General features: G+C 33.3%; 1 protein-coding gene across 6 annotated transcripts; it reads right to left on the bottom strand.

The window, feature by feature from the left end:
* Positions 1-681: 681 nt before the first annotated feature.
* LOC129291742 (pentatricopeptide repeat-containing protein At2g35030, mitochondrial) lies at positions 682-6,283 on the bottom strand. 6 transcript variants are annotated; one of them, XM_054929258.1, is made up of 4 exons: positions 6,127-6,283; positions 3,329-3,416; positions 3,153-3,224; positions 682-3,053 (listed from the first exon to the last, which is right to left on the bottom strand). In XM_054929258.1, exon 4 carries the CDS (start codon positions 2,741-2,743, stop codon positions 836-838), a length of 1,908 nt encoding a protein of 635 aa, XP_054785233.1. In that variant the 5' UTR covers positions 2,744-3,053; positions 3,153-3,224; positions 3,329-3,416; positions 6,127-6,283; the 3' UTR covers positions 682-835. The 6 variants fall into 6 exon arrangements, with proteins under 6 accessions (XP_054785233.1, XP_054785235.1, XP_054785234.1 ...); XM_054929260.1 differs by having other exon boundaries at positions 682-3,034; XM_054929259.1 differs by having other exon boundaries at positions 3,153-3,219.
* Positions 6,284-14,647: the final 8,364 nt, after the last annotated feature.

Here is a 14,647-nt window from a genome sequence, read left to right as displayed (position 1 = left end):
TTTTTAAAATTACATTTGAATGTTGGGTATTAATAATGATTAATGATTAAGTTAAAAATGTGTATTTAACTTTTAAATTGACCAGATTGTAGATTACAGACTAAATAACTAATCATATTGATTTTTAGTGCTAATATATATTGAATTATTTCTATAAGTTTTGGCCAACATATTAAGCTATATATTTTTTATTCTTATCATTATTTAATATCAAATTTTATGTTATTTAAAATTTTTATCACATATTTTTTAAACATTTCTAATGCATCATGTTTGTATAACTAAAACTACAAATTATAAAAATCAATGTTTTTTTAGTAATAGTACATTCAAAAGTATTTTTTATTATATCAATTCAAAAAACTTTCAATTTATCAAATTAAATTTTTAAAAAAATACATATTTAAATATAAATTTCATTACAAACTTAACTTTCGTCATAAAGTGCTGAGAACCATGTCAATGAAATCTCATCATGCTTGCCATCACTGCCAGCACATGCCATCTAATCTTTACCTAAACCTAGTGTGGGTCCTTCCCATTGTATGGAGTCTGAAAAGTGAATCATAATATTCATAATTCATGAATAAAACATTTTGTTAGAATTATTATAACACACACACACATATAGTATATATAAAATTTAAGAATGAAAGGGGCAATGATCAAAACTTTGACTGATTGGTCGAAAAAGAATGGTGGTTTTAGTATGTATATCCATAACTAATGCAAACAATATTTGGGCTAGAAGCATGTTAATATCTCTCACCAATGATCTTTCTCACAGTTCATCTCCATTCTAGATTATTGAAATATCAGGCAATACAAGTTCATGCTACTCAAATTCCACATGAACTAATAAATCATCATCTGGTGTGTCCCCAATCTTCTTCATTTTCGCATGTAGAGCAATAAGCAAATAGTTCATCTCCTCTGATTGAGAATGTGACTTATCACTAACAACAAATACTTGCACTTTATTGTTGACTTCTATCCAACTACAACCAGGTTGCTTCTTTAATCCTTTGTCCTTCATTTTCATCCTCATGATAGCAGCTTCTTTCCACTTTCCCACTGATGCATACATGTTAGATAGTAAAGAATAAGTTCCAGCATTTTCAGGTTCAATTTTAAAAATCTTTTTTGCAGCTAGTTTACCAATATCAGCATTTCCATGGACATTACATCCAGCAAGGAGAGCACCCCAAATAGACAATGATGCCTTTTCTCCAAGTCCTTCAATGATATTATAAGCTTCTTTCAATCTTCCTGCTCGACCACAAAGATCAATCAAACATGTGTAATGATCTTCTTTGACTTGGATGGACTTGTCTTTTACAAGATTATCAAAGAATTTCAACCCCTCCTCCACTAAACCAGAATGACTGCAAGCAGAGAGCAATTCCACATACGTGACATCATTTGCATGGTGCCCAGATTCTTGCATTTCATTGAATAGGTTAATCGCCTCCTTACCACATCCATGGTGTGCGTATGCAGCAATCATGCCATTCCAAGATATCAAATCCCTTTGGCCTGATAAATCATCATCAAACAACTTCCTAGCAGCACTTAACTCTCCACACTTTGAGTACATATTTATCAGCGCAGATACCACACATGTGTTGTCCTGATAGACTGTTTTACTTATAAGTTGATGAATTTGTTGTCCCTCACAAAGACCAGCTAAGTCACTGCAAGCACCCAAGACAGTCACAAAGGTTCCTGTGTTCGGTTTAATCCAGTCAATAGCCAGCATTTTGTTAAGCATTCTCAATGCTTCTTCACTTCGCCCATGTTGCACATAACCTGTCATCATTGCAGTCCATGTAATGACATTTTTTTGTGGCATTTCATTGAATAGCTTTTCAGCCCTATCTAAGTTCCCATTCTGAATGAAACCTGTGATCATTGCATTCCAAGAAGGTGTGTCTCGTTCAGGCATTCTCTCAAACAATTCTATAGCTTCATCAAACCTTTTATTCTGGGCATAACTGGCAATCATTGCATTCCATGAGACCACATTACGCACAGGCATATTATCAAAAAGAGCACGAGCTTCATCAATTCTACCATTTTTTGACAATCCTACAACCAAGGCAGTCCATGAAATCACATCCCTTTTTGGCATATGATTAAAAAGCTTACATGCATCCTCAATCCTCCCACATTGAGACAATGCTGTAATGATAGTATTCCATGAAACTACATTTTTCTCAGGCATTCTCCTAAACAAATCTAAAGCCAACTCAATTTGATCATTTCGTGCATATCCGTCAATCATTGTGTTCCAAGACACGACATTTCTCAAAGGCATTGCATAAAATAACCTCTCAGCTTCTTTTATTTGCTTGAACCTTATATAACCAGCAACCATGGCAGTCCATGTGACAACATTGTTTTTGGCATCCACTCTATCAAACAGCCTCCTTGCTTCCTTCATCATCCCACATTTGACATATCCAGATATCATAGTTGTCCATAAAACAACATCCCGTTCAACCATTCCCTCAAACAGCTTGCGTGCTTCATCTATCCTGCCTTCCTTGCAGAGATTTGAGATTAACATATTAGAATGTTTCATTTCCAAATTTGCACCCCCTTTCTCAGGAAATGTGATGGCCAGAGAGTCACTTGGAAGACTGGTCATAGATCTCCACCTAACCATGCCATTTATGAGTAGAAGTCTATTAATCTCAAAAGCTTGGATCAAAGTGAATGGTGATCGAAAGCTTGCCAGCATTTCAAACTCAATGGCCCATCAAATGTCGTACATGTTTATAGACAAGCATCCATATTTTATAGTGTACAAAATAATATACCAACTACAATAATGATAATGACAACTAAAGTTAAACCTATGAAAAGCCCTGACCTCAATATAGTCACACAACCAAAAGAAATTCCTTTTGTTAGAAAGCTGATGCACAACTTGCCCACTTTGAGAGGTCCTTGTGCTCAAAGATGTCCATCATTGTCCATGAAGGTCAAAGAAGTGGAGGCTGCAAACACAGTGCTGCCTGCTGCTCTTTTCCTAGGGACAAAAAGAAGGACTGCATGAAAGAGTCAACTCTGCTCAATTTGGCACCAAAGCTTTAGAGTTTAGGACAGGCAACAGCTGTCCAGACTTAGTTAGAACTGGTCATAATCACCTTTGTTTTGTATTCTCTATCTCATTCCAGAAGAATTGGTTGCCTCCCACTCTTTCAATTATGCTCTCTTTTCTACCACAAGAATGTGTCATCTTCAATTCAGACTTTCATTCCTCTATTTTTTTGTTGGGCTTCCAAATCCTCTGCATTTTAAGAGAGAGATGCAGACCACATACCGTGCATCTTGCTATGTTTCTGCAGCAAAGTGGCTTTTGGTTTTCATGTCATGGGCTTGTTTTGACTTCTCTGTATCTTCAACAATAACTAAAAACCAGCAAAATCACACAACTACATTAGACCCGAATCAAACACTTGTTTCTGACAGATGCAGCATTAAATATCAGCATGACGAATTAAAGCAAAATAACAAATTAAAAAAAAACCTACAAAGGGGGGGGGAAGAAAAAGAGTGACAAAAATGCAAAGACCCCTCCACCTTGAGCTTAGAACAGGCAGTGTCAGTGATCTGAGTGAATTAAAGATACAAAAGTGGCCAGTGAAGGTTCAAACCCCGAGAAGAATGAGTTCAACCAAAGAAGAGAAGAAAGCGGGTAGGGATGAAAACAAGCTTGAGCGCACAACAGGGGCCTCAAGCTTGAGCCAGCAAATTGTGATAGGTATGGCCGGCCTACATATTAAGTAGGCCTTTAAAAAGGCTTCTAGAATCAAGCCTTAAAGTTTTTAAGTAGGCTTCAAAGCCAACAATGTGTAGGCTCTAAAAAGGCTTAGATATTAAAGCCTAGTCAAAGCCTATTTAAAGCCTACATGCTATTAAATTAAAGTAAAACCTGGGATAAATCCAAATAGAAATTTTCAAATAAATCCAAATTATTGGAACAATACAGCACAACAATCTGATAAACCATGGATGCTACTTGTGTGCTTGATTACATGAAATCAAGGAAATGAAGGAAGCAGTGAAATCATCAACATAATGACAAGTCTAGACTCCACTATTGGACAATCTGAATCATTTAGATTTATAGAAGGGACTGATATGAAGCATTAAGAGAGATAAAGGAGAAAGACAAAAGATGATGAAATAAAGAGGAAATATAAGTATCACACAATTTATGAAACTACAAGATCCATCAAAGACAAAGAAAGAAGTTACCCTTGAACAAACAATAAAAGAAAGAAAGGACAATTAAATGACAAAATTTAACATTTTAGATTATATTTTACAAGGCTCCCGCGCCACCTTGGCAAGAAAAAGGAGAAAACTTGGGGAAATTTTCCTACATGTTCGTTTAGATTCTCTGATAAAAATTCAAAATAGTAACAAATCTCCAAAAACATCAATCATACGACATTGAACTGAAAAAAATATCAGTATCAATAAAGTGCAATCTGTCCAACACAAATAATACCATACCTGCGAAGCTTCTAACAAGGTAAAAACAAAATTTACTTACCTAAAATATTTCCATTAAGGTTGTATTATATTAATTTTCCTTCAGAGACCAGCAAGGAATGGATGCAAAATTATGAAAGTATATGCAGATTGCTAATAGCAGGCATCATCAAAGGAGTGATAGTCAGATAATGAAAATGATCAAATCCATCAGCTTTGAATCTAAAGAAAAAGAGAGCTTGAATAGTTTAAATGATCCCCTACACAACTTTCTCAGTTGCATCCCAGAAGGAACTGCATCATAAGGACACTAGATGGCTAGAGCATATAGTGTTGAAGAACGGCTAATTAGCTACTTACCAATTTATGATACAGTCAGTCATATAGAGCTTTAACCAAAGATGTGCCATTTTTAATCACAGAGCTTCAATCAAAACTTAGGATGCAATCGTACAGAGCTTCAATCAGAGCTGTACCATTTTTAATCACAGAGCTTCAATCGAAACTTAGGACACAGTCATCCAGAGCCAAAATTTAAACACCCATAGCTTCAATCTTTCAATCATTTAAGCAGAAAACATTCAACCCATATCTCACAGTAAAAATAAAACCAGAATAAGGAAGTTAATGAACTTGGAGCAGGAAAGAAGCAGATGAGAGCTGAGAGAAAGAAGCAGGCAGCAACTACTACAGAATGCAAATGGCAGTGCATTTCGAGCAGCAGCAAAAGCTTGAGCTGGACCACGACAGAATGCCAATGCGAATGGAGGACCACGAGGTAGGTGATAGCGATGACAATGAGGTTTGATTTCAGAATCAAAATGAAGGAGGCAAGGAGCAAACATTGAACGGGTTTGTAATAGTGCAATTTAAAACAGAGAATCTTAATTAAGAATCCAAAGAATATGACAGTTCAACCCAGTTTCAGGGGAATTCAATCCTATTCTGTGATGAAGTGATGTCAAATTAACCACAGAAACCTGTCCTTTCAGTTCATGTAAGGTTTAAAAACCTAAAGATCCTCAATTTACACCACTGATGAAGCATTTTCCAGGGAAGCACAACACGAAAGTTTCTCCCTAAAATAACTATGTATCTCAGAGAATAGGGAAGGAACACTTGATTTAACCAAACAATAAGAAAAAAGAAAGCCTTTGATGCGCCAACTCTATGACAGAAGAACCGTGATTGAAAGAATATTATTTATACAAGCACAAAGCATTGTTTCTTATACATACCATGGGAAAACAGAATGAATCGTGAACTATTCATCCTTAAAGTAAGGGAACGGACAAGTTTTCTAATAACACAAGGTAGTAGCTCGGAAATTCTAGCAAAACAAGGAAAACAAATAACTACAATAGATATAATCGTTAAGAGACTATAAGCTCAAACACAGAACACGCTTGAATTGGAAATTTTGTCAAGGCTACAGAACAATGAATCACGTTTTAACATCACACATTATGATTTGTTGTAGATTTCAACAAGTTCAGTTCATCAAGCTTTCTAAGGATTTTACTTCTAAAAATTTAAAAAATTAAAAGTGCTTGATTACTTTGAAATTATCCTGCAGACAAACAGAAAAGATAAGGCAGGTGATGGAGAAACGAGTGAAACCTGTGGCGACCGGGACGGCGACGGCGACGGCGACGAAGACGTAGGCTGCGATGACACTGCTGCAGGTCAGGGACTATGGCGCGCGCGCGAGAGGAACGGTCGAAGATAATAGTCAATGGGGAAGAATAGGTTTATTTAGGAGGTGCATTTTTAGATTATGAAAATGTGATATGAGTAAATTAGTCACAATACAGCAGAATTATGATGAGCAAAACTGAAAATCAAACCAAATTAAATTGAATTCAATATATTTGATTTGATTGATTTGGTTAATTAGTTGGATTCGAATTTTTTTTTTTAAATTTCGGTTGATCATTAGATTCCTTCTGCGAATTATACACACACATATGCACAATAAAATATATGCTTTTATCAGTTTGAGAATATCGGTCATATGGAAAAGGGATGACAAATAGTAACAAAGATCAAGGTATAATATTAAAAAAAAAAAGAACCAAAAAAAAAGTAACATACATTCAGGTAGTATAATGTAAAGCTCAAAATTGAATTAATCAAATCAAATCATTAAAATTCAATTTAATCCTAGTTCTATTTCATTTGGTTCAAGCTTTAAATATTGTTTGGTTAATTAGTTTATGTATTTTAATATTAAATCAAACCAACTAATATTGACCCCTACCTCTCTCCATAACCTCTCATTTGGAGGAAAAGGTTTGGAGGGGAGGGAAGGAGAGGCAAAATGTTACCTCCCATTTTCGTATCTCAAATAAGAGAAGGGGACAAAACAATTGTTGGGGAGTCTCAATTTTGGCGGCTCTATGTCCCATTATTTTTGCCACATCATATTTTTCATATTTTAATTATTCTATTAAACACTGAAAAGTTAATAAAAAAGTACTTATAAAGCACACACAGTGAAACTTTTAAAAGAAATTCCTTTCTTAACTACTCTTTAAAACTATACTCTTTTGTTTCTTGATTGATTAAACTCATATTTACCTCTTGTGAAGCATGGCATACATAAGGAAGATAGATAAGGAAAGTCAAATCACTATCTAACCCAGTACAACTTTTAAAAAGAACTCTTCTTTTATACTTAATCATGTCCTTTGAGTCTTAGTAAAATTTTTATCATTATCTTTCTCATTTCTTTCTTTCTTAATTTAGCCCAGTCTCTTACTCTCTTTTCCTTACCGCGCACCTTTATCCTCTTATAACATTATGGCATACTTATATACACAATTTATAAATAAATATTATAACATCTTTATACCATAACTTATATGGCACCTTATTGTCCAAAGGATAGGTCGACTAAGTAACGCCCTATTACATAAAAACTTAGGCAATAGTAAACTATTATATGCTTGCAAGTCACCCAACTTATACATCAGTATTTCCTTTATTAGTCCCATTGGTACCTAAAAGGTTAGTCAGAGGGAATGAGATTTGGGGGAATTTCAGTAGCAAAACTATATAACTCAAGCACTTAAAGCATGATATGCTTTTCATAAACATTCAAAGCCATGTTATGAATATCATAATCATAGCATGGAAAATCACATTGGCCAAAGAATCCAACATAACATCATCATCATAAACATTTTATGAATTTAACATTCATAACCATACATGGCAAGTAGATCATCTTATAACGTGCTCATGAAATAAATATAAGAGTTTCATAGTAATTTGCTATCTGTCTCAGCAAATTCCTCTTAAGCTTTTGACCTTAGGGTATGTTCACAAATATCAAATCTTATCATAGAAATTTAATACTAGGGTTAACATGAACATAAAACTTCTTTAATAATTAAAGAATGCACCCTAGCCTACCCTAACCTAACTTAAGTTAGGGACTAAATCAGGTGACCTACACAAGCATATGGACATTTGACTGTATATAAGATTAAATATGGCATTACAACTTTAACTCTAAATAGCAATTGGCTTAGTATCAAATGGCTTTAAGGGAGACTTCTCTCTCAACCTATAATTTCATTAAAATTCTCTTGCATGCCTTTCAAGCTTGTCATGCTCTAAGTGACTAGATTGGGTATCATTCATTAACATCCCACTATCCAATAACATATAAGAAAATATATACATTCTTTAACATAGACAAAGCTTGAGAAATCATAAAATTGGCCTCATGCTCTTGGCTAAGTACTTGATCCTTAGGCCTCTTGGAGCTATCATAGGACTCATACATTCATTTGCATCCATTACATAAATTTCAAAGCCATGGAAAGATAAACTTTAACCTCAAGTCAATGCTAGTATATGTCATGTACTAATATCTTATACTTGGTGAACATACTTGCACAAATTCCTTAGACCTCTAAGATACCATTCGGTTACATAACTTAACTTTACTATATAACTTTCATGACTTGGAGTCCTTAAATTATTGGCCTCAAAAGGAACTTAACTTTATCTTGACTTCTTTGGCCCATCAAGACTAGCTTTAGGTGGCAACAAGTGCCCTTAAAATTCAAGATTAGTCTAAACCCATAATGGAACATAAGGTCCATTAACTTTGGACTTGTAAATTTTCAAGTTTCTGTCCAATTAATTTCTATTCTAGAATTATACCTTAAATTTGAAAAATCATAACTAATTTTTAAAAAATCATTTCAGCATAATCTAGGTCTAGAATTAAACCTTGAGAAGTCCTCTTCAATGAAAAAATAATTTCCAATAGACCCTATGCACTATAGACAACTCATAAACTCGAGAATTATAATGTTTTAAATTCGCCAATACATTTTCCAGATTTCAAATCCCAAATTTGAAAATTCATAACTTATTCATTAAGAATCATGTAAGCCTGATTCTATTGTATAATTAAACCCTTTAACTCAATTATATAGCAGAAATACAAATTGGACAATTCATCAAACATACATTTCCAAAATCGCACACAAAGTTCATCATCACAAAAATCTCTTCTTGTCACTTCCAGACTTTTAGCCTTAAATTGTAAAATTCATAACTAATTCTGTACATCTTTGATTTAGGTGAAACAAGACTCTTTTAAAGGTTAATGCGTCTTCTACTAGTGTCCCAAATTTTGTGTTCTGATTCAAAATACAAATTTCTAAAACTACCATGCAATAAGGCAAACTTGAATCTAGACAGTAATGAACTTGTGTTTAGATCTCATAGATTAACTTAGGGTTTGAATCTCATACAAGCTCTTAGAAACTTCCAGCCCATAAATACACACATGAATCAACATTAAATATCACTTCCAAGGTTCCCAAAACTTCATCCAAGTCCAGAAAACAAAATGAAAATTTAGACAACATAACACCCAAGATAAAAATCATATGCGAGCTTCTAATCTTATGGTTTTCATTAAGATTCTCAACATGCAATGCCATACACATCTTCAACACATACTTTTCTGCCATTTTCAGCCTCTAAACTCAACGTCCAACATGAAGGAGAAAGATATTGAGCTAGCAAAACTCACATTCAAGCTTGGAAACTAAGAGGAAATAGAAGAGAACTTGAAGAATTCATGGTTTACTTTTGAGATTTGGCAGGGAGCTTCAAGATCTCCCTCTTCCTCTTCTCTCTAAAATCCTCTCTTTCTTTGTCTCTAAAGGTTCTACATGAAATTGAAAAATGAAGAAGGAAAGAGGAATTGGTTTTCACTTTAAAACGCTAGACTTCCTTTGCAAGCTTCATTAATGGCATGCTAGATAATTTTGGCTTGCATGATGTCTTCTTTTAATCCATTTTTTCACTTTCTTTAATTTAATTCAAATATGAATATGAATTTTGAATCATCTTTACTCATGTGATGACAAGTGGCATGATCTTGTGTTAGGTGGGGGGCCTACTTTGACTTCTTGACACACTTTTCAACTATAGGGCCAACTGTTGTCTTTTACTGGATTCATTGAGAATTGTGCTTATTAGATGCATGCTTTTACATGTACTTCATTAATTTTGATATGGATAATTTTTCCAAATATATTACTCAGGCTAAACCTTGCCTCATTTTGCTTGCCAAAAACTGTGCTCATATAAGTCCCTATTAGAACATTTGGCTTCCTTGTAAAATGTGTCCTTGATTTATGTGCATTAAAATAATATTTATTTTTCCATACTTATGCACATAAATACTTATCTTTTTGTACCGTAAAACGTGCATTAAATTCTCTTTTCTCATTTCTTGTTAATTTCTTGCCTCGTAAAGTGTACACTCTAACTTTACTCATCTTTATGTGATCGGAGGCTTCTCATGAAGAGTGTAGTCACCTGTAACGCACATTATGGTACATAATACCATAATTAGGCACCTTTGTGCATTACTTTAGTGTAAGAAATATTGGATGTTACAATTTTTCCTCCTACTTTTTACAAAAAGACAAAATTTTTTTTTGAAATATATTTAAATAATAATTAAGGAAAAATATCAATCAAGGACCGCTTAAAAAATTTTATATCAGTCAAGAATTATTTATTGTCAAAACTCGAATGATGGTTGTCAATTGGGGTTAGTCTTTTATCAGTAAGTATCCATTCAGGTTTTAACAATAACTTATTATAAATTAACAACAATCTATTCACGCTTTTTTCCATTTGAATTTTGACAACAATTAACTCTTGATTGATATAAATTTTTTTTCAGCAGTCTTTCCTTTCTATTTTCCCTTCCTTTCAATGGTGTGTGTGATGTCAACTTCAATGCTTGGGATTGTATATCTTTGCCCATTATTCTAATATCTTTTTGGTGATAACTCTAGCTTAGCTCACTAATAATACCTATAATTGTGGCTCTTTCCACACAAAGATAAGACTAGACTAATCTTGGTGTATTGCCACTTAACCTGACATTTTTATTTATTGTATTCAGCTAAATGTATTATGGCTTGTTTGGTAGCAAGGAATTGGAGGAAGAGAAATAGAAGTGAAAGTGGAACTAATATTTTTGTCCATTTGGTATGATGGAAGCAATTTTTTGGTGGAACCCAATTCCATCAAAATTGATGGAAGTGAGTTCCATACCTCACTTGATGGAATTGGGTTCCATTTCTTGGTTAGACACTTTTACCCCTCCCTTCTCCTTCCCTCTTCCATGTCCTTGCCTACTCTCACCGATCCTTACCTCCACTAATAATAGACCTCCACTAGTGATGGTCATCTTGCAACAATGATGAAAGCTATGATTCAAGTTACAGTATAGATTTGGGTTGCATATAGATGGAGGAATCTTCATTTGGGTTGCAAATTTGAGAATGTTCATTTGGCTTTGTTTCTTCTTTAATCCCTCATCTTCTTTCTTCTCCTCTACCTTACTCCCATACTCATCAAAAACTTTCTAATGTTTAAGAATATAGGTGCTTTTAAAGTAGGCCATGCCTGAATGTGTGTTTAAAAGCATGAGATAATTGTCATTAATTTCTTTGCATTATTTTCTTGCTTATGAATCCTGCTCTGGTTCTCTTTAGCATTCACTCAAATATGAGCTACAGATCTCCATTCTCTCCTCGAGGTCACAAATTTGTGTTTGAATGTGTTCTATGATTTTTAGAATTGATTTTATGAAATTTGATTTTTAATTATTTTATGTTTGAATGCTTTATTGATTGAGTATTGTTTTCATCTTCCTCAATTTTTATTATGGATGATGGTTTTTTCTCTAATAGTTGTTTCTATGGTAGTCACTTCAGGTGCTTTGTGGTTTAATGTTTTTTTTTAAATTAAGGATATTTTAGTCTTTTCAAAATATAAATACAATATGAAACAAAATTTTAATCTCATTTCTATATGCACCAACATATATTTTTGCATCCCACTTCTACTTTTACTTCCATAAAAAAAAAACACACACACACACATCTTTGTACCAAATGGGGTATTAGTGTAATATCTCATGATTCTTTTATATTGGGCTACTGAGTTATCTATATGATGTTCAAATTTTTAGTTGCCTATAGGCTCTATTACATTGTGGGTCATCCATTACAGTGAAAGCTCTTTCCACTATGGTGGACTATTCCATGACATTGTAGTTTAATAGATTTCTCGAGACAAGATCATGACTTTGGGCCTATCATTTGAAGTCCTGTGTGGAATAAATAACACATTAATAAGATGTTTGTTGGCTATTAAGATAGCATTTTAAATTTAATTAATTTTCAATATTTGGCCATTTGCATATATCCATAATACAACACATAAATAACAATCAATAATACATGATATGCATAATACTTCAATGTCTTGCTACAACAAAGTGCAAAATTAAGGGATAGAACATCCTCCCAAACATACTCTTACTATACTAAGTTAATTAAAACTAGTAAAAGTATACAATTTCTTAATTGAAAATACAACATTTATTTTGATGTATAAGTTGGTCTTCAAGTTCGAAGTAAAAGGGACAAAGGTTTGTGGACTCTACTAAAATTTTTCTTTCATTCTTTTGTCTATCTTTCTAACTATATTGATATACTTTAATTATTTTCTAATAGTATCTACTATGTGTCTTTTTAATTAAGGCTTGAAGGGCATTTTGACTATACGCTCTATTTTTTTTCAATCCATATAATTTAACTTTACCATGACAAAAAATTTCCTACCACAATAATTAGAAGCAAAATAATCTCTTTTAAATAATTACCATGATATAAAAAAGATCAAACAATTTTTGCATATAAAGTTACCATAATAGACAAAAAAGGTGGTGTCACACACACCACTTAGCCTCAAGTGCTCCTCTGAATGGACTCTCTCTTAAAAATTATGAGATTCAAAAGTTCTAGTAATTAAAAGTAAGATGTAATTATATATATCATGCAACTAATCATGTGATTGTTAAGTAGGGAATAATGAAAAATATTCACACATATTCCAAACAATACAAGATTAATTTGAACAATAAATGATATGCATGACCACCAACCTTATATCTTTCTTTCTTTGGACCTAAGTGCTCTCTCGGCACTAACTAACCTAGCCAAAGGTAAGTTAGTTTGAACTCTAACAAGTCACTCATTGCAATAAAGGCGTACCATGTGTCACTATGACAATTAAAACATTTCTCCCCCAATAATTCCCAGCCCAAGCAAGCCACACATACAAGATAAATCACAATGCACAATTCCAAACAAATGATAATCTTTTAAACATTTTATTTACTATACAAAAAAACATATATGTATGTATGTATGTACTTTCATCCCACTTGGCAATACAATTTTACAAATAGTTATATCATTTTCCAAAAAAAAATTATCATTAAACATACACATAGTCAATCATATGCATATGCAAAAAAAAAAAGTAAACAATCCTCTTTATAAGGACAGAGCTACGTCTAAGCAAGAGGGGTAGCTACCCCCACTAACACAATGACATATCTTAGTTATAATAGGGAAAGTTTCCACTTGCCCCTAAAAAAAAGTCATTTCCCCCCTAAAATATTGCTTTTGCATCATAGCATCAATGTTTCAAGTAAATAATCCCTACTATGAATGATAGTCATAATCCTTATGGTATAGTATGCTGAGTCAATCAAAGGCCTTGAGGGACAGAAAGAATCTTCATGGCACCATATATTAAATTAATCAAAATATAGAGTCTGTATGCTTAACCATAATCATAATTATCATAGGTTGGCAAATATATATTACTTACCCAAAAAGAGGCAAAACAAAAGGAACTAGTGCTTCAAACACCAAAACTAGCATTTGGTGCTCCTTTGGCTGAACTCATCCTGCATAAATGTTAACAATGGGGAATGATACACAAAGGTCCTAGTACCCAATAATAAAATTCTACAATGTGTGCAATGCAACTAATCATGCTATTGCTTTACAATACATATGATATCCATACAATATAAACAAAAATAAGTTTCCATGACTACACCTTATATCCTTCCATACACTGTTCCTAAAGCCAAGTCTCCTAACTAAAGGTGAGTTGGTCCAAGCTAATAACTATTCTTTAGGTCTAATGACAGCTTACCACATGATAAGTAATCTTCAAAAAATTCCCTTACCATATAAATTTCAAAACAAACTCGACCATTCATGCATTAAAAGTTTTCCAGACAAAAGAAATTTTCACACAAAAAATCATGCTTCCACACATATTCTTTTCATGATAATACACACACACACACACAATTAATATTCCACTTAGTAATTAAGTTTTCTGAACAATAAATGCACATTTTTCTAATATAATATTTTTTAGACAATAATTCATTTTAACAAAACACACATAATCTCTATTGCCTTCTTCTTTCCCTTTCTCAGAACCCAACTAGCCTTCAGTAGCCACTTTTTTAGAACCCTTGCCAATTGAAGTTTCCCCTTCTTTATTGATAGTCTCCCCAACTAGGATAGGGATAGACTTTTTGGTAGGTTTATAGGTTTTGGATTTGGTTTGAGATTTCTTCCTTTGGAAGGTTTTGGTCACAATTTGTGCTATAAGAAGATTTGTAAGTGAAGAAAAAGGATTAGGCATGGATGAAGGAGTTTATGGTTCACCAACATTTTTAGTGAGTTTTTCAACCAATTTGTTAATACTCATC

The sequence above is a fragment of the Prosopis cineraria genome, unplaced genomic scaffold (genome assembly GCF_029017545.1).
Source record: "Prosopis cineraria cultivar Desert tree isolate PC_DT_omini unplaced genomic scaffold, ASM2901754v1 PC13, whole genome shotgun sequence".
Classification (NCBI taxonomy): domain Eukaryota; kingdom Viridiplantae; phylum Streptophyta; class Magnoliopsida; order Fabales; family Fabaceae; genus Prosopis; species Prosopis cineraria.
Note: the sequence above shows the minus strand (reverse complement) of the source record. Positions and strands in the feature narration are given on the sequence as shown.